Source organism: Notamacropus eugenii, chromosome 4 (genome assembly GCF_028372415.1).
Source record: "Notamacropus eugenii isolate mMacEug1 chromosome 4, mMacEug1.pri_v2, whole genome shotgun sequence".
Classification (NCBI taxonomy): domain Eukaryota; kingdom Metazoa; phylum Chordata; class Mammalia; order Diprotodontia; family Macropodidae; genus Notamacropus; species Notamacropus eugenii.
This window is the reverse complement of record NC_092875.1, coordinates 293,949,601-293,973,430: the sequence shown is the minus strand read 5'-3', so window position 1 is coordinate 293,973,430 and position 23,830 is coordinate 293,949,601. Positions and strand designations below refer to the sequence as shown.

The following is a 23,830-nucleotide window of genomic DNA, read 5'->3' as shown; positions in this document are numbered from 1 at the left end:
TCAGCCAACATCAACATTCTGTCCCCAGGGCAGATCAGCAAAGAGTCCCTGCCTCCAAAACAATTCAGCAGCAAGGTCCTTGACCCCTGGCACAAGAAGCTTGGAACAGTGAAAGAGCAGAGCCCAACTCTCACATAAAAATACCACGTAACAAAGTAGGCAAGTGTGTGTGTGTGTGTGTGTGTGTGTGTGTGTGTGTGTGTGTGTGCATGTGCAAAAAACGAGCAAAAAACAAAAGCTTGACTGTAGAAAGTTACTATGATAATGGAAGATAAAAGCATAAATCTAGAAGAGAACAACAATGTCAAAATGGCTACATGTGAAACCTCAAAGGAAAATGTCATTTGGCCTCAGGTCCAAAAAGAACTAGAACGGCTTAAAAAGGATTTTAAAAAGCAAGTTAGAGAAATAGAAGATAAAATTGGGAAAATGAGAGTAATTAATATAAGAGAATCATGAAAAAAGAGTATGGTAAAAGAAACACAAAACAAATGGGAAAAGATATGCAGAAATTCACTGAAAGAAATAACACCTTAAAAATAGAATTGGTCAAATGGAAAAGGAGGTACAAAAGCTCATTGAAGAAAATAATTCCTTAAAAATTAGAATTGAGTAAGGGAAGCTAATGACTTTATGAGACATCAAGATAAGACAAAATAAAATAAAAAATAGAGGAAAAAGTGAAATTTCTCAATGGAAGAGCAACTGACCTGGAAAATAGGTCCAGGAGAGATAATTTAAGAATTATTAGACTACCTGAAAGCCATGATACAAAACAAAAACCTGGACGTCATTCAAGAAGTTATCAAGGAAAAGTGCTTAGAACCAGAGGGCAGAATAGAAATTGAAAGAATCCATCAATCACCACCTGAAAGATATCCCAAAATAAAAACTCCTGGGATGTCACAGCCAAATTCCAGAGTTCCCAGGTAAAAGAGAAAATACTGCAAATAGCCAGAAAGAAACAGTTCAGATATAATGGAGCTACAGTAAGGATTGCACAAGATTTAGCAGGTTTCACATTAAACAATCAGAGGGCTTGAAATATACGGTATTCTAGAAGGCAAAGGAGTTAGGATTGCAACCAAGAATCGCCTACTCAGCAAAACTAAGTATAATCCTTTGGGGGGGATTTTTAATGAAATAGAGGACTTTCAAGCATTCCTAATTAAAAGACCAGAAAAATTTGATCTTCAAATATAAGACTTAAGAAAAGCATAAAAAGGTAAAAAACAAGAAAGAGAAAACTTAAGAAATTCAGTAAGGTTAAACTGTTTATATTCCTGTATGGCAAGATAATATATGTAACTTAAGAACTGTATTACTATAAGTACAGTTGGAAGGATTATACATAGATGGAGGGAGTGGATATAAGGTGACTTTGATGGGATGATACACCCCAAAAACAAAATAAAGAGGTGAAAAACAATATTGCACTGGGAGAAGAAAAAGGGAAACAGAATGAGGTAAATTATCTTACATAAAAGGGGCATGAAAGAGCTTTTATAATGAAGGGAAAGATGGGGTGGGGAGGTAGACAAGACTTAAACCTTACTATCATCAGTATTGGCTCAAAGCGGGAAAAGCATACACACTCAATTGGATATGGAAATCTATTTTACTCTATGGAGAAGTAAATAGGGGCAAGGATAAGAGAAGGGGGAGATGTGGACTGATAGAAAGGAAGGTGGGCTGGGGGAGGTGGTGACCAGAAGTAAAACCTTGTGAGGAGGGACAGGGTGGAGGTAAGAGAAAAAGAAGAATAAGCAGGAGAAAAACAAGATAGAGGGAAATACAGTTACCATAATTATAAATGTGAAAGATATGAAAAGGAAGACTCCTAGGAACATTGTGGCCAAATTCCAGAGTCCCCAGGCCAAGAAGAAAATATTGCAAGCAGCCAGAAAGAAACAATTCAAGTATTGTGGAAATATAGTTAGGATAATACAAGATCCGGCAGCTTCTACATTAAGGGATTGAAGGGCTTGGAGTATGATATTCCAGAGGTCAGAGGAGCTGGGATTAAAACCAAAAATCACCTACCCAGCAAAACTGAGTATACTACTTCAGGGGGAAAAATGGAATTTCAATGCAATAGAGGACTTTCAAGCATTCTTGATGAAAAGAGCAGAGCTGAATAGAAAATTTGACTTTCAGATACAAAAATCAAGAGAAACACGACAAGGTAAACAGGAAGGAGAAATCATAAGGAATTTACTAAAGTTGAACTGTTTATATTCCTACATGGAAAGATAATATTTGTAGCTCTTGAAACCTTGCTTAGTATTGGGTTAGTTGGAGAGAGAGAGATTGCACAGGGTGGGTTGAATATGAAGGGATGATATCTAAAAAAATAAGGGGTGAGAGAGGAATATATTGGGAGGAGAAAGAGAGAGATTAGAATGGGGTAAATTATCTCACATAAAAGAGGTGAGAAAAAGATTTCACAATGGAAGGGAAGAGTGGGAAGGTGAGAGGAAATAAGTGATTCTTACTCTCATCAGATTTGACTTATGGAGGGAATAACATGTATATTCAGTTGGGTATCTTACCCTACAGGAAAGTAAGGTGGAAGAGGATAAGGTGCGGGGTAGAGATAGAAGGGAGGACAGATCAGGCAAGGGAATAGTCAGAAGCAAACACTTTTGAAAAGGGACAGGATCAAAATTGAAAATAGAATAAGTGGGGGGCAGGATAGGGTGGAGGGAGATATAGTTAGTCTTTTACAAAATGGCTATTATGGAAGTAGTTGCACATGTATAACCTATATTCAATTGCTTGCCTTCTCAACGGGAGGGGTGGGGAGGGAAGAAGAAAGAGAATTTGGAACTCAAAATTTTAAAAACAAATGTTAAAAATTGTTTTTATATGCAACTGGAAAATGAGATATGTAGACAATGGGGCATAGGAATCTATCTTGCCCTACAAGAAAGTAAGGGGGAAGGGAATAAGGGGTGGGGGAGACAGAAGGGAGGGCAGATTGGGGGAAGGGGTAATCAGAATGCATGCCATATCAGAGCAGGGGAGAGGGGAGAGATGGGGAGAAAATTTGGAACTCAAAATCATGGAAATGTATATTGAAAAGTAGAAAGAAAGAATTTAGAGAGATACATTTTCCCCATTCCCAGAATTTTGGTATGTTTTTGCATTGTTGTCATTATCTTTAATGAAATTGATTGTTTCTATGACTTGTTCTTTGACCTACCCATTCTTTAGGATTAAGTTATTTAGTCTCCAATTAATTGTTTCATTAATAGCCTTCTGTTGAATATAACTTTAATGTGTTATAGACCATAAAAGATGCATTTAGTATTTCTCTATTTTTCTGCATTTATTTGTGAAATTTTTATATTCTAATACATGGTCACTTTTTGTGAAAGTGCAATGGATAGTTGGAAATATGTATACTCTTTTCTTTTCCCATTCAACAGTGTCTAGAGGTCTATCATATCTAACTTATCTAAAATTCTTTCCAGGTCCTTAACTTCTTTCTTGTTTATTTTTTGGTTAGATTTCTGTCTAGGCCTATAAAGGATAAATCGAAGTCTCCTACTATTATAGTTTTGCTGTCTTATTTCTCCCTTAACCTCATTTAACTTTTCCTTTAAGTATTTAAATGTTATACCATTTGGCACATATATGTTTAGTGTTGATATTAATTCATTGTTTATGATACATTTCAGCAAAATATAGTTTCCCTCTTTACCACTTTGTCTGAAATCATAATTTCTATTCCTGCCTTTTTTTTTACTTCAGTTGAAGCATATAGATATTGCTCTAGCCCCTTATTTTTAATTCTTTGTGCATTTTTCTGTTTCATGTGTGTCTTATAAGCAACATGTTGTTGGTTTTTAATCTGTTTTATTATCCTCTTGTGTTTCATCATTGTATCTATCCTATTCATGTTCACAATTCTGAATTGTGTATTTCCCAGCTGCTGTAACTTGTACTAACTAGCAAGCAATGCATACTTGAGGATAATAGCAATAGTGACAATAATAGACTTTTGGTTTGCAAAATGTTTTGCAAATATCTCATTTGATCCATATAGCAACCCTCTAGATGCTGTTATTGTCCCCGGTTTTACAGATGAGGAACCTGAGGCAAAGAGGATAAGTAACTTTTCCAGTCTCGTACAGCTAATGTGTCTGATACTAGATTTGAACTATGGTCTTCTTGACTCCAAGTCCAGTGCTCCATCCACTGTACCACGTAGCTGAAAGATCACATCTAATGTTCATAAATCTTCATGCTTATGGATTTTAGCATTTTAATGTGACTGATCTACAAAGAAACAGTCATATTAAGATTATTGTTTACTACTGGGGTGAATAAAATCTGATATTTTCAGAATTTAGAGTCAACTTAAGAACTTTGTACATTACATTCAAACCAAGTTTTAAAAAACTCTTTCCTTCTCTTTGTGGAATCATGGACACCTTTACTAAAAATATCACCCATTTTAGGTTCTTTTGTTAGTTTTAAAATAAATTACCATGCATAGTTTTAATTTTCACTAGTTGTCTTAATTTCACACATACTCAGATAAGAGTTCTGCCTTGATGGCAGTGACTGATGACATTATTTAGGAGAAGGGACCAGACTTTAAAAAGCAGTCATATCTACTAATATGCAAGTGTGAAAGAGCCAGTGGACAAAATTTTGAATCATAGTAAACTTCTAAAAATCATGATTGTTGAATTTATTGTAGTCTGAGGATTAGAGTTCAAGAGAGACCAGAATCTCTGAGTTCTATTCCAATTTTCATTGCTTCATATATGAATATATTATTTACTTATACCTTTATATACCCATGTATTTAAATAACTAGTATTGCGTACTTATCTATCTCACAAGAGTTAAGGCTTATTAAGTTATATCATATAAAAATTATTTTTGATCACTAAAAGGTCAGAAATTTTAATCATTATTATTTATATAAATGTAACATTTAGCACTGGTTTGAACCAAGGTTAAGTAGGTTTTAGATTGAAAAACAGTGGCTAGTACCTTTATCTTAGATTTGTTTGAGAAGCATTCTGATAACACATCTTTGTGTGGCTCCTACTAGAGTTAGGGTTATGGGTCACATGAAAGCATCCAAGAATTCTGGATTTAATGACAGTAATGGATTAAGCCTTTTCCTTTTTTAAAAAAAAATTGATTTCTTATTTATTTAGTATTCTATTTTTCCCCAGTTACATGTAAAAGCAATTTTCAACATTTGTTTTTAAAACTTAGAGTTCCAAAATCTCTCCCTTCCTTCTTTCCCTTCCCCCTCCCACTGAGAAGGCAAGCAACTCAGTATAGGTTATACGTGTGTAGTCATGCAAAACATATCCATAATAGTCATGTTGTGAAAGAAAATGTAGACAAAAATAAACCCCCAAAATAAAATCACTCCAGAAAAATAAAGTTTAAAAAAAAAGTATGCTTTAATCTGCATTCAGATACCATCAGTTCTTTCTCTGGGGATGGATAGCAATTTTCATCATAACTCCTTCAGAATTGTCTTGGATCATTTTATTACTGAGAATAGCTAAGTCATTCACAGCTTACATCTTACAGTATTACCGTTACTTTGTACACAGTACCTTTCATTTTACATCATCCCATGGAAGTCTTTCCAGGTTTTTCTGAGAGCATTCTACTCGCCATTCCTTAGAGTACAATGGTGTTCAATCATGATCATATATCACAACTTGTTCAGCCATTCTCCAATTGAAGGGCATCCCCTCAATTTCTAATTCTTTTCCTCAAGAAAAGAGCTACTATAAATATTTTTGTACATACTCACCCTTTTCCTTTTTGTTTTTTTATCTTTTGAGACACAGACCTCATACTAGTATTGCTAGGTCAAAAGATATGCATGGTTTTATAGTCTTTTGGGCATAGTTCGAAATTGCTCTAAAGAATGGTTGAATCATCTCCCATTAATGTCTCATTTTTCCCACATCCCCTCCAGCATTTGTCATTTACCTTTTCAGTCCTATTAGCCAGTCTAATGGGTATGAGGTAGTACCTTAGAATTGTTTTAATTTGCATTTCCCAGTCAGTAGTGAGTTGGTGTGTATTTTCATATGGCTATAGATAGCTTTGATTACTTCATCTGAAAATTGATCATATCTTTTGATCATTTATCAATTGGGGAATGGCTCTTACTTTTATAAATTTGACTAGTTCTTTATTTGTTTGAGAAATGAGGCCTTCATCAGAGAAACTTTCTTCAAATTTTTTTTCACAGTTACTGTTGCTATTTTCTTCCATCCTATTCCCTCTCCCATTTATTCTATTCTCTCTTCTTTCATCCTGTCCCTCCTCAAAAATGTTTGCTTCTACCTACCCCCTCCCCCAGTCTGCCCTCTTTTCTATCACCTCTCCTCCCGCTTCTTTTATTCCTTTTCCCTCCTACTTTCCTGTGGGTAAGATAGATTTCTATACCCAATTGAGTGTGTATGTTATTCCTTTTTTGAGCCAATTCTGATGAGAATAAGGTTCACTCACTCTCAGCTCCCCCCTTTTACCCTCCACTATAAAAGCTTTTTCTTTTATGTGAGATAATTTATCCCATTCTGCTTCTCTCTTTCTCTTTCTCCCAGTACATTCCTCTCATCCCTTAAATTTATTTTTTTAGATATCATCCGCTTATATTCAACTTACACTTGTGCCCTCTGTCTCTCTCTCTCTCTCTCTCTCTATCTATCTATTCCTTCTAACTATACTAATAATGAGAAAGGTCTTATGAGTTACAGTATCATCTTCCCATGTAAGAATGTAAACAGTTTAAAATTATTAAGTCTTTATGATTTCCCTTTCCTGTTTACCTTTTTTGTGTTTCTCTTGAGTCTTATATTTGAAAGATAAATTTTTTATTCAGCTTTTGTCTCTTCATCAAGAATGCTTGAAAGTCTTCCATCTCATTGAATCTCTATTTTTCCCCTGAAAGAGTATACTCAGATTTGCTGGGTAGGTGATTCTTGGTTATAATCCTAGCTCCTTTGCCCTCTGAAATATCATATTCCAAGCCCTCTGATCCTTTTAATGTAGAAGCTGCTGAATTATGTGTTATCCTGACTATGACTTCACTGTACTTGAATTGTTTCTTTCTGGCTGCTTGCAATATTTTCTCCTTGACCTGGAAAACTCTGGTATTTGGCTATACTATTCCTGGCAGTTTTCATTTTGGAATCTCTTTCAGAAGGTGATCAGTGGATTCTTTCAATTTCTATTTTACCCATTGGTTCTAGAATATCAAGGCAGTTTTCCTTGATAATTTCTTGAAAGATGATGTCTGGGCTCTTTTTTTGATCATGGCTTTTAGCTAATCCAATAATTTTTAGATTATCTCTCCAGGTTCTGTTTTCCAGGTCAGTTATTTTTTCTAATGAGATATTTCACTTTGTCTTCCATTTTTTCATTCTTTTGGTTTTGTTTTATTGTTTCTTGATTTCTCATAGTCATTAGCTTCCATTTTCTTTATTCTAAATTTAGGGAGTTATTTTCTTCACTGAGGTTTTGGATTTCCTTTTCCATTTGGTCAGTTCTTGTTTTTTTTAAGGTATTCTTCTCTTCATTGGCTTTTTGTACCTCTTTTACCATTTGGCCTATTCTATTTATTAAGATGCTATTTTTTCAGTATTTTTTTTTTTTGTGTCTCCTTTACCAAACTATTGACTCTTTTCTCATGATTTTCTTGCATCACTCTCATTTCTCTTCCCAATTTTTCCTCTATCTTTCTTAATTGATTTTGAAATCCTTTTTGAGCTCTGAGACCAATCTATATTTTTCTTGGAGGATTTGGATGTAGGAGCTTTGACTTTGTTGTCTGCTGAATGTGTGTTTGATCTTCCTTGTCACCATAGTAACTTCCTGTAATTAGACTTTTTCCCCCCTGTTGTTTACTTGTTTTCCCAGCCTGTTACTTGAATTTTAACTTTTGCTAAAGTAGAACTCTACTTCCAAGGTGGAGGGTGCACTGTTTCAAGCTTCAAGTGTTTTGTGCATCCATGTTCAGAGATACTTCTAGGGACCTGTAAGTTTTTATTTTTTCCAAAATGGTGTGATCTAAGGAGAGGTGTTTACTACTCTCCTGACCTGTGCTCTGGTCTGTGCATCACCACAAGACTCTCTTCTGCCCTGAAATTTTGAGGAAGATCCCATTCTACTGCAGCCACAATCTCTGGTGTGCTAGTGTTCCTCCTTGCTCTGGTGCTGCCACCCAGGACTGTGACTCCGATATGAGTATGAGCAAAGCAACAGTCTTGACTCAGTGCTAGCAAAAAGATCCCTGAAATCTCCTTCTAACCAGTTGTTCAACTCCCTTACTGTCTGTGGTTGAGAAGTCTGGAAGCAGCTGCTGCCATTGCTGCTAGAGCTGCTGATTTAGTCACTCCTAAGTCCTGCTCCTGCTTGTGCTGGTGCAGCCTGTGCTGGACTGTGCTGCACTCTCACCCAGGTGCAACAGATCTTTCTTGCCAACTTTCTAAGGTGTCTGTGGACTGAGAAGTCTGAAAACCGCCACTGCTGCCAGTGATTCAGTTGCCCTGAAGCCTGCTTCTGTTTTGCTGGGACCCCATCTTCACTGGTATGACCTGTGGTGGACTGCACTTCTTTCTTACCCTCGTGCAATAGACATTTCCTGCCAATTTTTGAAGTTGTCTTGGGCTGGAAATTTGTTTTAATCTGTCTTTTTGCTAGTCCTACTGCTCTAGGATTTATTGAGAATCATTTTTAAAAGTTATTTGTCAGGGTTTGGGGGAGGGCCTAGGTGAGGCCCTGCCTTTACCACCTTTGTTCCACCTCTTGGATTAATAAGCCTTTTTCAAGAAAGCTTCATTAAATCTAGGAGATTGAGTCACACTAAGATATCTCAGGCTAATTACTATCATTTTGGAAAAGAGAAGAGATGATATATTTAAGGATTAGATGGTGAAGTTGATCTTATTCGTTGGCAAATTTCTAAAAAGGAAAGTCAAGAATTTAAGATAATTGTATATTTTTAAATATTTAATAAAAATATCACTTCTTCAGCTCATAATATCATAATATTGTTAGCTACTTTGGCTGTCATATCATTCACTGGTTTGCAGTATGCTAAAATTTCCTTTTTTAAAAAAAAAAATATGAATTGATATCTAATCCTGTCTTCCCCTAACCCAGGGGTGGGGAACCAGTGGCCTCAAGACCACATGTGACCCTCTAGGTCCTCAAGTGACTTAGTCAAAGGGCCACACTTGAGGACCTAGAGTGCCACATGTGACCTTGAGACCACTGGTTCCCCACCCCTGCCCTAACTTGTACTTGTGACATTTGTTTTTTAATTCTTTTAAGATTTTATATTTACTTATTAGGTGGGTAACTCCAATTATTTTCTAAACTATATATTGTCCCTATAGATGGATGGTGAATGCTACAATTATGCCACAGTAGCTTAGTGGGCCACAGATAGTGCTACTCAGGACATTACTTGTGGATTCTGGGGAATTTTAATAGCTCCATTTTAGGCACAATGATAGCTGACCTGTATAATCCTGTAAAGTTTACTTCCAAATTATTCTAGGCTTGGCCTAAAATAAGTCAGTTCAATAATTTCAGGCTCAAGGGCTAAAATGTATTAAGAAGCTCTCATGGATCATAAAATATAATTAAAACCAACCTCACTAATAATAGATCAAAAGAATCCATTTTTAAAAGGGTCAAAATAAAACACTACTCTCTTCCTCCTAGCATACATTCTTCCTAGCATACAATCAGCTAGATCAGGAAGATGTACTTGGAGGGCAGCAATAGTTCAGATGAAGCTTCTAGCTTCTCCATATGCTAAGCCTTTTTATACCTTCTCCACCAGACTCTCCACCCCTTTAAAGAACCAGCCCAACACCTACAGCCAGAGTTGTGCCTGATATCTAAAATTCAGGGCAGGGCAGCAGAGAAAGGAAGAGGAAGGGGGTGAGGATAAAAAGGTAAGTAGGAAGAGGCTCTTGGTGAGGCTGCCACAGAAATGCTGTCCTCAGCAGTGCACAGACACAATAACCTGGCTGTTCCTCCGTGGCAAAACAAGCACAACTCCACGGACATCCTATCACTTGGTGACAAGGTCCCAGAAATTTTCCAGGGGAACTTCCGTTACTAAAATATACCTAACTACACTAGTATGGGAAATTCCAAGATGTCTGCAATCCTAACACCCTTTAGTACTCTGGGGTGGCCATCAGTCTATTTAATTCAATTGAACAGGCATTTATTAAGCAGCTCCAATATGCAGAATACTATGGTAGGCATTGGTGATACAAAGACAAAAAATAACTCAAACTTCATAGAGCTTCCATTCTACAGGTTACTGCCACACACACACACACCTGTGTATACCATAAGACAGAGTAATTAGAACAAAGGAGGGGACTATCTAGGAAAATTTGGAGTGGGAGAGAAGACTTTCAGCTGTGTGTTGCTGGGGGTTAGAACTGGGAAATCAGAGGTCTCAGAGGAGGTGGCAGCCGGTCAGTTGATTGAAAGAATAGAAGGAACTTGTAATTCAAAGTTCCAGGCTTATTGGGTGGCTTGTATGAATACATGGAAGTAGGAGTTTGGCCGGGTTTGAGGAATAGCAGCAGAAGTTGTAGTCCAGTTTGATTGAAATGGAGAATATATGAAATAGAGTAATGTGAAAAAAAGCCGAAAAGTCAAGTAAGATTGTAAAGGACTGTAGATGCAAGGCTAAGAAGATTGCATTTATGCTCTATGCAGTGAAGACTGATGATAGTTTTTGTGTGTATAAGTGACATGGTCAGACCTATCCATTGTGAAGATTATTTTTGCAGCTGTGTGGAAGATAAATTGGAGAGGGAGAAGACGAAGGAACCAGGGAGTTCAATGTAGAGACTAGTGCAGTAGTCCAGCTGAGGGGTGATGAGGGCCTGAGATAGGGTGGTAGCAGGGTAAGCACAGCTGTGGCTGTAGAATCTTGGCAACTGATTGCATATTGGAGATGAGGGAGAGGGAAAATTCAAAGATGATAGCAAAGTTTTGAGCTTTGGTGACTGGAAATATGCCAGTACCCTTAACATAAATACAGAAGTTGGGAGGGAGGCAGGTTGAAAGGAGATGATTAGTTTCATTTTGGATAGATTGTGCTTAAAGTGCTAGTAGGACATCCAGGTCCAGCATGAGTTGAAAATGTGTGACTGTCATTGATTAGAGACATTAGTGCTGTATCTGCCAATTTGAGAGTTGTCTCTACTATTTGAAACCATGAAAGCAGTTGAGATCAGTAGGTGTTGAAAGGGAATGGAAGGTTGTCCAGGAAAGAACCTGGGGAGAGTGGGGGTAATCTAGATTTAGAGGATAAGGGGAGGATGTTAAGCCAGTGGAAAAAAAAAACAATTCAAATGGATTTGAAGAAAGCCAACTTGTAGCAGTTTGAAGGATCAATCAATTAGTCAGTCAATAAACACTTATTATGTGCCAGGCATTAACTGAGCCAAGTGCTGGGGATGCATAAAGAGACAAAAAGAGACAAAAGACAGTCCCTGCCTCAAGGAGCTTGAAATCTAATGGTGTGTGTGTGTGTGTGTGTGTGTGTGTGTGTGTGTGTGTGTGTGTGTGTGTGTGTGTGTGTGTGTGTGTAGACAACATACAAATATATATAAAGCAAGCTATATACAGGATAATTAGGAAATAATTGATTGAGGGAGGGCACTGGAATCAAGAAGGGTTGGAGAAGACTTCCTGTACAAGGTGGGATTCAAATTGGCACTTACAGAAGCCGAGGAGGTAAATAATTGGAGAAGAGGAAAGAGACCATCAAGGCACAGCCAGAGAAAATGCCTGGAGCCAAGAGATGGAGTGTCTTGTTTATAGAAGGGCCAGAAAGCTAGAGTCACTGGATCAAAGAGTCCTTGTTGGAAGGAATAAGTGGAATAAAAAAAAAAAAAGACTGGAAAGGTAGGAGGGACCGTGGTTATGAAGGACTATGAATGCCAAACTGCATTTTGTATTTGATCCTGGAGGCAATAGGAAGCTATTGGAGTTTATTGAGTTGGTGGGGGAGGAGGGGATTGACATGATCAGGCCTGTGCTTTAGGAAAATCACTTTATTGACTGGATGGGGGATAGATTGGAATGCAGGGAGACTTGAGGTAGGCAGATTCACCAGCAAGCTGTTGCAATAATCTAGGCATGAAATCATGAGAACCTGCACTAAAGTGATGGAAATATCAGAGAAGAGAAGGGGGTGTATCGAATTGATGCTGAAAAGATGAAATCAGTAGGCCTTTGCTTAGTAAATTAGATATGGGGGTGAGGAGTAGTGAGGAATCCAGGATGACTCTCAGGTTGCAAACCTGAGGGACTGGGAAGATGGTGTTGCCTTTTATAATAGTAGGGAAGGTGCGTGGGAAGTTTTAGTCTGGAAGATAATGAGTTCAACTTTGAATATTTTGAGTTTAAGATATCTAATAGACAGTCTAGTCCAAGAGGGTCAGCAGATAGTTTGGGGCAGGAAAGGTATATTTGCAAATCATCAGCATAGAGATAGCAATGAAATCCCTGGGAGCTGATAAGATCACCAAGTGAAGTAACTAGGAGTAAGTGGGAAAGGAAGCATGAGAGGGTCATATCAAGTGCTTCAGTATGACCAAAAGAGATTGAGAGAACTATTTCAGTATAATGTGAGGTCAGAAACTAGATTGTAGTTTTCAGAAGTAAATGGGTAGTGACGAAGTGACTTTAAACAGTTCTCTCTAGTAAAATGTTCTATCAGTAAAATGGAGAACAGAATAGGACAGTGATTTATTAAGGAGGAGGAACCCTGAGCCTGTTTCTGGGCCATAATGATTATATTGATAGGGGCAGGCTAAAGATCAGAGAAACAACGAGAGAGACAGAGTCCAGTCCCATTTTATTACCTGAATTAGCCCTTTACACTTTTGTACCAATAGTACATCGCTACCTGGAGCAACCCAACCTGGCCATGCCATCCTATAGGAAACAGTACAGTCCATCAAGGGAGGTCCAACTGCCATAGACCCTTGGGGAATCTCTAAATGTGTGGAACTACAAATGGCTTTTGCACATATATGTATTCACTGAAGCTGTCAGATTTGGCCTCCCCAATTGGAGTGTATATCTTTATCCACTGTTGCTTCCCTGCTACTAACTTTTTCTAAAATATTTTAAAATAAGACAAGCCCCTTGTGTTGTCTTACTTAGAATCTGTTGAAATTCCACTGTTTATTTCTTCGTTGTATGGACCTTTTCTTTTCCTCTTTTACATAATGGACTTATTATTGGCCTTTTCCTGTGGAGTACTTTGATGCCTATAAAACTCGACTTTTCCTTGGCCCATTGCCAGGCACTGTCCCATGTAAGACTCTGAGCTCCTTGAGAGTAGGGACTTTCTTTTATTTTTCTTTGTATCCCACAGCTCTATGTGCCTGACCCATAGTAGCCACTTAATAAGTGTTAATTGACTGACCAACCCAAGGCCATAGCATTATCCCCTGCCAAACCTCAAGTGGCAGACTCTTGATTGCCCCTGCTTGAGACAAAGGTAAAAAAGGATTGAAAAAAAAACATTGTCTATCCATATTAGCAATATTCCTAAAGTTCTTTTGCTTTAAAATCTTAAAAAATGCATATGCAAACACATTTTTCTTTTAATCTAAGGTTAGTATTTATTCTTCAGTTTGAAGCAGAAATTAGAAAAAAATTCCTAAAATCTTGCATTTTCCTTTTTATTTTGTGCTTCACATTAGGAACATATCTTCATTTTCAAAGGAAGAAAATAAAATGCCAGTACTCACTCCTGAAAACAGATACTTAACTTCAAGAGTCACCAAAAGTTCACTTGATGGCTGTTTTTTCTTTGAAAATAGCTGGAAGAAAGCAGCTCTTGAAACACAAAAGATGAAGAAAGGTAATGCTACTTTATTATTTTTTTGTACTTCAGAAGAAATACTTAGTAACATCTTGAATTTACAAAGTAAATTTTAAAAACCTTTATCACACATTTTATAATTTACTCTATGACATTCCAGTAAGGTAATCTTTGTTTTAGAGAAAAAATAGGAGGTGAATGGAGGTTATTTATGTATTTTGGTTACTCAGTGAGTCTGTGGTAGAACCAGAAGCAGAAAGGTTTTTTTTTTTTTTGTTAATGTCTAGTACTATTTGTAACCTACAGTTTAGATAGAAGAGGACCTGGCCAAGGAAAAAGCCTTGAAGGGCCAGTGGGGAGGAGGGGGTGCCTGGAGCTACAAGAAGAACAAGAATTATTGAAGGAAAACAAAGAGCCATGAGAGAAGCAGAAGATCCAGGGGGATATAATGTTATGGAAGCCTAGGAAATAGAGTATCACGGGAGAAGTAACTAACAGTGTCTGATGGCACAGAGAGATGATAGAGGATCTGGATTGAGAATAGATTCCTATATTTTGCAGTTAGGTCATGGTGGAATATTAACAAAGTAGTTTCAGAACAGTAATGGAGAGAGAAACCAAAATGTAAAAGGTTGACTGGGTAGTGAGGAAGTGAAGACAGGAAATGAAGACTCTTTCAAAAGTTTGTCTGAGAAAGGATCTTATTGGAGGAGGGGCAGTCAGTTTGAGAAAAGGTTTTTTTCCTTTATTAGTGGAATTGAATAGAGGAAAAAGAGAAAATGTAGAGAGAGAGACTGTAGATGAAAGAGAAGAGATGAATAATGATGCACAGTCTTAGAGGAAGTGAGAAGATTTTAAAGCTCTTCATAACCTGGCCCTTTCTTTTCTTCTGACACTTTACTCCCCTCCATACACTCTGTGATCTACATACACTGGCCTCCTTATAATTCCCAAAAAAGGGAATTATACCTCCACCATGCCTTTGCATTGGCAGTCCCTCATTCCTGAGATGCTTTGCCCTTTTAATATACTTTTTAGTTTTTCTGACTTTTTCAAGACTCAGCCCAAATCCTATGTTCATCAGGAAGCTAACTGGTCTCCTAGTTGCTAATACTTTCTACGTATTTTGTTTATATCGTGTATGAACTGTTATTTACATAGTCTCATTCATTGGAATGTAAGTTTCTTGAGGGCAAGAACCATTTTTTGCTCATTTCATGAAACTCTTGGTTATTTCATTTGTCATCTCTTTTTGTAATGCCCATGTGAGTACAATCCAAAAACTACCATGAAATAGCAGTCTATGGGCCAGCCATCTCCTGCAGTAGAGGAATTTTACAAGAATTTCACTAGATCTTTAAAAACTAAGTAAAAATATATCTTGATACTCAATGTATTGATGATCACAGAAGAAGGTGAAAATTATTGGGAAATATTGTTTGATGTTAAGAAATGAGAGAGGTTAAAGGCTTGTGGACTATATAAAAACCTTACATGTATATTTCATGAATATTTTTTTCAAGAAGAGAACTGGGACATACAGGACTTGGTGAACATCAAACATCACAAAAATCATAATTGACTGTCTTTTATCAGACTAAGCACCTATCTATCAACAAGGAAGTTATTCCAGATCATTAGCCTACTTAAACCAGATCCTCTTATCAAACACTAAAATCAGTGCTACATTTAGAAGACAAGATAAAAATGAATAGATTACACTGCATGCAAGTACAATGCCTGCAATTTAGTCTAATTTAAAATGGGAAATGGATTAAAAGTAAAGAACGATAGAAAGTAAACTGGGCCCAATATTGAATAGAAGTAGAATGGGCTGGATTGAATTTGAGAAATTGTGCAGTACTTTCAATGATCCCAACTTGTTCCTTGCCCATAAAAACACATTTTTTTAATACCAGCATTCTCCCAGTTATCTTATATGGCTACAAATTCTGGATCATGACAATTTCAGAAGAATCAGAGTTTCAAATAACCAAAATGCAAAGGAAAAACATGGTGGGAGCATAAGTATATTGAAGCATATTACCAATAATAACTTTTCTATGAGAAATGGCAAAATCATTAAGTATATGTATGATCAGAAAGGAATCAGAGTGGTTTTAGGTAAGAAGAATGTTATAACAAGATCTAGAGAGGAAGACTCTCAACATATTGAGTACATTATCTATGAAGGATTCATGGAAATTCATGAACCAGAATTGAACAGGATGAGAGTGCGTGGGTTGTTGCAAGCTACGCCAATGGAAGAACTAGCTACATCAATAAAAATCACAAATGAATTGAAGTATTGAAGTAGCCACTTGTAGTTATAAAAATTTGAGACAGTGGTTAGATCCTCCATAATTTTAGTCCAAATGTGTACATACTGTATTCACATCCTTAATCCTACCCACTCATCCAACTAACAACCAGACAGTTTCACCAAACAGTATAAAAATTCACCTTCATGCACAGCTTAATACAATTCTATCTCTACCTGAAGTGCAAAGATACACTGGCTTCTGTAATATTTAACCCTTGGGAAAAGTTCTTATTTCATGCCTATTTTTGGTAACAAATGAAGAAGCATCAGTTGTGTTCAGTGGACCATGCTAGATATTGGGAGTATTGGGGGTGGCCAGGATACAAATATAAATAAAACACAATTCCTGCCTTCATTCTGAAATTTATAGTACAGTAGGACTGACATCATGAGTACAGAGTTGGCCTGAAAGTCTAAAAGAAGTGAAATCAAGTCCTGCTTCTGAGACATACAGGCGATAACGCTGAGCAGTACGTTAACCTCTCAGCACTAGGCTACTCTCTAGACTGGAAATTGCAGAGCAGTTGCTGGTCTTCATTAGCAGAAGGATTTTCTCATTGAGAAAATGCCAATGAAATCACAAATCTGGAACAACAGTAACGACAAACCCCACGGTATAAGAGAAGTACAAAATGCTAAAACCTCTGAGGATGGAAAGATCACTTTCAGCTGTTGCATAATTATCAAAGGCTGCACAGAAGAGATGTTTAGAATTTAGATGCCCAAATAAAGGATATCAGAATGAAGGAATGGGCATAGAGAGAACTGCATAAACAAAGGTACAGAGGCAGGAAGGCATAGTATATTTTCAGTGGATAATTAAATTTAATTTCATCATAGAAAATATGAAGTAGAGGTAATATGAGATAAGACTAGAAAGAAGATTGAAGCCAAATTGTAGAGGGCCTTAGATGCTAGATGAAGTGTAAACTTTAAGAAGTCATGGAAGGTTTTTGAACCTTTAGATATGTGTAGGGTGGAGGAAGGAGAGCCTGGAGTCCAGGAGTTCTGGAAATAGGCTGTTAGAATAATCCGTCCAAGAAGTAATGAGGGCCTGAGCTAGTGGGGTGGCCAAGGTAAGGATTGTATTTGCATCCATGGAGGGAGAGAAGTCATAGATGACTGTGTTACATCTAGAAATGGGATTATAGGAAATTCACTTCATCAAAACAAAACTTAAGTTGAATGTTCCCTTAATTTGCATTAAATACAATTTCATATTTAGCTGAGGGGAAAAAAACACTCAATATGGATTCAAGGAACCTGTCTCAAAACCAAGCCCCGATGATTACTTCACTTCATCTCCCTGGCCTCATTTTCCTCCTCTGTAAAATGAAGAGATTCAACTAGAGCAGGGGTTATTAACTTTTTTTGTATGTCAGTCTGATGAAGCCAATGGACCCCTTCTGAGAATAAACTTTGTACGTGCAGAAAACCAAATACATAGGATTACAAAGGAACCATTTGTATTGAAATACAGTTATCAAAATTTTTTTTAAGAGTTTCTGGACCCCAGTTTGAGAACCACTGGATTACAGGGGCTCTAAGGTCCTTTCCAGTTCTAAATCTATGATCACCACCATCAACAAATACTTATTGATTGCTTCATAAATAAAAAGAACCATACTAGGTTCAGAGATACAATGACATAATCCCTGCTCTCAAGGAAGTTATACTTTAGTTAGACAGGACATAATACATGAAAAGATAAATAGAAATGACAAAGATAATGTATACTGTTGAGGTAGCTCAAGTGTAATTCATTGGAAGAGTATTTAGTCCATTGGAAACCAATATTTTGGACCAAAAGAGGTCCCTTTCAAAGGTACCCTACTTATTAAATATAGTTTTGTGATACTATAGCTATTGTGCCTCTATTCCTGTATAGTTTTATTTCAAAATCGGAGCATCCACAGAACATCTGGTGTATTATGTGAGTTTCAGGGATGATTTTTAATTTTCTCCCTCTTCAGTTTTAGAATTGTTCACTCCTCTTAATTTATTGTCTGTGCCTTTAATGAAAATTAGATGAAGAATGAGTAGTGTTAAACCTGCAGCCACAGGAGCAGAATAGAGAATGAAAAGACAGAGACTCCTTCGGAGCCTGCTTGTTGTTTCCTAATCCTTTCAGTGGATCAGAGTTAGCCTTGATGGTAACTGAAATTGGAGACTCCTGAGTTTCTGTTGAATTGCTATTTTACTTAACTTTCAGCTATTCTTTGAAATTCTGAAGCTTTACATGTACTTGTATGTGACAGAAGTGGACCAGGAGCACTAAAATGATAAAATCAGAATTACTTTAATGAAATTGTGATATGTTGAAATAAAAATCTTCCAAATAAAGGTCCTATATAAATTCAAGATATTCTTTAATTTTAAGTGAGTGATTTAAAATATTTTTTGTGCTTAATATATTATTTTGAATACAAGAAGTGTTATGCTTATGAATAAGCAATAACGTATTTCTTTGAAAATATTTAAATTAGAATATTCCTCAGTATTTGGTCTGAAAGATTTCAAGGAAGTAGATACAATTCCATCTCTACCAGAAGTACAAAGATACAGAACAAATACAGAGGTTCCACTAGATGTGCTTAAAAGACATCCATATACTCCTCTGAAGACACCTAAAATCAGGTACATTTTATAGAAACTTAGATGTATTTTGGTAGAATATTTCTTTATGTAATACTCGTAATACAGGGGCTTCTTTGTTGCAGTGATTTTGATTATTTTTTGCCGATTATAAATATTTTAATAAAGAATTTAAATTTTCTGCTTCAATTGGGAATCTCTATGTATTAAGTGTTTATCATCCTCCGCCAAATTTGGATAGACATGATAAAGTTATATAGTATTCTCTGGAAATTGATGGCTTTTATGATTAGGCTGCATAGGAACCTGTTTATGAGAGAGTTAAAAGTTTTTAAACATAAAAACCCCACAAAATCCAAGTAATAAGAAGAATACTTAAATGTGAATATTATGAAATTTTCTTACTTACAGTGAATTGAGAGCAGGAATTCTTAACCTTTTTTGAGTCATGGACCCATTTGGCATTCTGGAGAACCTTATGGATCTTCCCTTAAGAATTTTTTTAATATTAACATTTCAGTTATAAGTTAAAAGTAAAGCTGTAATTTTTTTTCCTATTCAAATTCACAGACTCCTTGAAACATATCCATGGGCAAGTTGTGGATACATAGACTCCAGGTTGCAAGAGGCAGAAATTTATTTCTCTTGATGGCTCATTTATCACAAGTTATCAAGAATAGTTTCTGCTATTTCTCTTGTAACTTTCCAATATACTGAGTGTAGAACCCTGCATACAGTGGAAAGACATTATAGTTTTCTTGGCTAATTGAAGTGGGATGGAAAGAAAAGTTCCTTAAAGAAAGTGAGCCTTGTGAAAACCATGATGGTGTTTACACTTTCTTAACTTTTTTTGGTGTAGCTTTAATTACTTATGATTTCATACTTTTTTTCATCATTTGATTAATTCTACAGATTGCCAACAGAGAAAAACTCCAAGATTGAAACTGCAAGGTATGTAATGATAAATTTCAGAATTTTTATGCCAGATAATAAATTTGGAAAGCAATCAGGAAAAAGACTTCAGCTTTGAAGAAACGTCAATTCAAATAGCAAAGGATTACTCTGCATCCATGAGAAGCGCTTGAAATAGGATATTTCTTTTTTTTATTTAATTTTGTGGAGGTTACATTTTAATTTCCAAGCTGTCTCCCTCCCTTCCACTCCACCTCACACTAGAAAAGGCCACCATTTGATGCAGATTTATAAAAATGTATAAGACCATATTGTGCACACTTCTGTTTATCAGTTACTTCTCTGGAGGTGAAGAGTGTCTTCCTTCATAGGTGAGGATTTGTGTGGTTCATGTGAGTATTTATGTTGCTCAGAATAACGTAGTCATTCACAGCTATTCCTTGAACAACTTTGCTGTTACTGTATGCAATATTCTCTTGGTGCTGCTCGCCTCATTTTCATTATTTCATGAGCGTCGTTCAATTTTTTTATAAAGTCAATTAGTTCATCACTTCTTGTAACAGTAGTATTCCATCACAATCATATACTACAGCTTGTTGAGTCATTCCCCATTGATGGGCATCCCCTCAATTTCCTTCTTTGCCACCAAGGAAGAGCTGCTATAAATATTTTAGAACATATAGATTCTTTTCCTTTCTCCCTGATCCAATGATGGTATTACTGGGTCAAAGCGTATATACAGTTTTAGAATACTTTCAGTGTCATTTCAGATTGCCCTCCAGAATGGTTGGATCAGTTCACATTTCCACCAACAGTGTGTTTAATGTCCCAGTTTTTCCACATCCCTTCCAACATTTGTTATTTTCCCCTTCTATCATTTTAGCCAGTCTGATAGGTGTAAGATGACACTTCATAGTTGTTTTAATTTGCATTTTTAATCAGTGGTGATTTAGAGCATTTTTTCGTATGTTATGTATAGTTTTAATTTCTTCATTGAAAACTGCGTGTTCATATCCTTTGGCTATTTATCAGTTGGGGAATGACTCATATTCTTATAAATTTGACAAAGTTCTCTACATATCTGAAAAGCTGTCTGTAAATTTTTTTGCCAATTTTCTGCTTTCCTTTTGATCTTGGCTACATTGATTTTATTTGTATAAGCTCTTTTTAATTTAATACATTTTACATCTCAAAATGCTATCTCTTATTTATTCATAAAATCTCCTATCCATAAGTCTGATAGGTAATGTGTTCCATGTTCTTGTAGTTTTCTTGTAATATCTCCTGTTATGTCTAGGTCATGTATCCAGTTTGACCTTATCTTGGTAAATGGAGTAAGATACTGGTCTATACCTAATTTCTGCCAGACTGCTTTCCAATTTTCCCAACAACTTTTACCAAATAGTGTGTTTTTGTTCTTTATTGTCAAAGAAGAACATGCCATCAGAGAATTAATGACATAACTTGCCCTTGACTTTATTTTGAGTGAGGGAGGGCTGTGCAGGTCACCAGCCTCACTTCTCCTCCAGAGCCATCTGAATCCGGTGACCAGATATTCATCAGGATGACTGGAGATGACCCAGGATGAGGCAGTTGGGGATTAAGTGACTTACCCAAGGTCACACAGCTAGTGAGTGTCAAATGTCTGAGGTAAGATTTGAACTCAGGTCCTCCTGACTCCTGCACTGGTGCTCTATCCATTGTACTACCTAGCTGCCCCCAAGGAGCTTATATTCTACTGGGAGATGTAGCATGTACACAGTTAAGTAAATATCAAGTAATTTGGGAAGTAAGAAGATATTAACCCCTGGAAAAATAAGGAGAGACTCTATTGGAATGAACAACATGAACTGAGAACTAAAGTAAGCTAGGGATTCTAAGAGTTGGGGCAGCCTTTGTGAAGGGTTATGAATGAGAGATAGAATGATAAGTTCAGGGACCAGTTCCACTGGAGCATGGAATATATAAATTAGAGTAATACAAAGTAAGGGTCAAGAAGCAGAATGAAGTCAGATGGTTAGGAGTCTGAAAGTCTAGACTGAGAAGTAAGCATTCTAACCCAGAGACAAACGGAAATCACTGAAGACTTCTTAGTAGGAGTGTGGACCTTAGGAAAATAATTTTGGCATCTGTGTTGAGAAATGAATGGGGGGAGGGGCTTGGAGAAAGGAGATCAGCAGAACTCTCAATGAGGAGGTTGTTGCCAGACTCTAAGGAAGAGTTAGTGAGGGCCTTAGTGTAGAGTGATTATCTGAGAGAAGAGTATAGATTCAGGAGATATCACAAAAATAGAGTTAGTAAGGCCTTACAACTAATTGAATATGAGGGGCAAAGCAGATGGAATAATCAAGAGCAATTCCAAGGTCACAAACCTTGGACTGTCAAAACATGGCAATGCCCTCAACAGAAGTGGGAAGATTTGGAGGAGGAAATTATTTGGAGTTGAAATGATAATGACTTCTGTTTTGGACCTACTGAGAATGAGCTTATAACAAGGTGGAGCTCTCCAGCAGGTACTTGGCAATCAATGAGAGTTCAGAGATTAGGGTTGAATTAAATCCTAATATAATAATATGATCATAGATTTAGATCTGGAAGGAAGCTTAGAAGACCACTGAGTCTAATCCCTCATTTTAAAAATGAGGAAACTAAGACCAAGTGTGATTCAGTGATTTGCCTAGCAAGTAAATATTTAAGCACAAATTTGAACCTGGGTTCTTATCACAAGTCCGGTGTTCTATCCATCACATCAGAAAATTTAGGAGTCACCTGCATAGGAATAGGCACTATCATTAAAAAAGAAGGTTCCAAGACATATTATTTGGGGAACATGCATTTTTAGAAAAAGAGAGAGATGATTTTTCATCCAGTGATACCAAGAGGCATGAACTATATACACCGTGAAACAGAAGACATATCGTTAGATGATTGAATGACATATGATGCAGCTCACATCTTATGTTTAATAATGATGAAAATTATGTCTCTTCTTTCCATGAGGAGAAAGACATAATTTTCCACTGGTGGAGGTTGTCTATTTCATGTTCCTCATCCATTATGGTAATAAACTGTAGCTTTGTGGATGCTCCTAAAACAATGATGTCACATTAGTTCATGTAGCAGCTTGAATCTTTTACATTGGTCAAACACAAGATTACTATAATGATTTGCTACTGGGTATTGTATGTCTACTCTATTCCACTGATCCACCTCTCTTATTTCTTAGCCAGTACCAGATAATTTTGATAATTCCCTTCTGGTGCTGCTAGAATAGTATATTTCAAAAAAGCAAAAGAGAAAAGAATGCACTCCTAAAAATGTACCCTGAAAAGTTGAGCCTAACCTTCTGTGAAAATAAGACAGAAGTATCTGAGGCATTTCTGAAAAAGAAATTCTCACATGTTCATGGATTGTTAGAAAAAATCTGATCAAGTTAAAAGAAAGAGGAATCACCAAGGAGCACAGGATTTAAGGGGCTAAAAATTTGAAGGGGAATTTAAAGAGTTAGAGAAGGAATAATTGAATTAATATTCCATGGATTAAAACCCCATCCTTCTGTCTAAGTGAACCAGCATCTTTCTTGATTGAGGGAATAACACAATGAAAACCATTTGACTGTGCAGGGTAGAAGTAAGAAGAAAAGGAGAGCTGCAGATGGAATCTTAACTGACTGAATGTGATCAGCAAAGGGATGATAATTTTTTTCAATCTCTCAGTAAGGTTGGGGCTCTGTGGGAGAGAAGCATGAGAGAAGAACCAAAGTACTCAAGTGGAGAAGAGGAAATGAAGTGGTGTCACTGTGGCATGCTCTTGTGACGGTTGAGGAGGGGGGAGAGGCTTCAGAATGGGCTTCTTTGTGGGAACGGGAGACAGCCTGAGGAGATGGGGTGTGTGACTGGCACCCAGGTTTGTAGGCATTAGTGTATAGTTCTAGAGAGCAGTTCTTTTTCTGAGTTTTGTGCATTTCAATATAATTCATTTTCTTTGTAATCTTTTATATTTCATTTTATTTTATGCATTAAAAAACCCACAGGTTTCACTGCACTGCTAATGAAGTCCATGTAAGAACCTCTGACCTAGAGATAGGATATACTGGACCTCAGTAGGGCTGAGTAGTGTTTGGT

The 23,830-nt window shown here is 36.7% G+C and overlaps 1 protein-coding gene across 2 annotated transcripts in view; it reads left to right on the top strand.

Moving 5' to 3' along the window:
• C4H8orf89 (chromosome 4 C8orf89 homolog) overlaps window positions 1–23,830 on the top strand; it is a 65,942-nt gene that overhangs the window by 22,748 nt on the left and 19,364 nt on the right. For both annotated transcript variants that reach the window (XM_072604869.1, XM_072604870.1), the window contains 3 exons: window positions 13,755–13,915; window positions 18,686–18,836; window positions 19,707–19,745. In XM_072604869.1, the coding sequence (XP_072460970.1) occupies window positions 13,755–13,915; window positions 18,686–18,836; window positions 19,707–19,745 (351 nt within the window). The remainder of the gene's footprint in view (window positions 1–13,754; window positions 13,916–18,685; window positions 18,837–19,706; window positions 19,746–23,830) is intronic.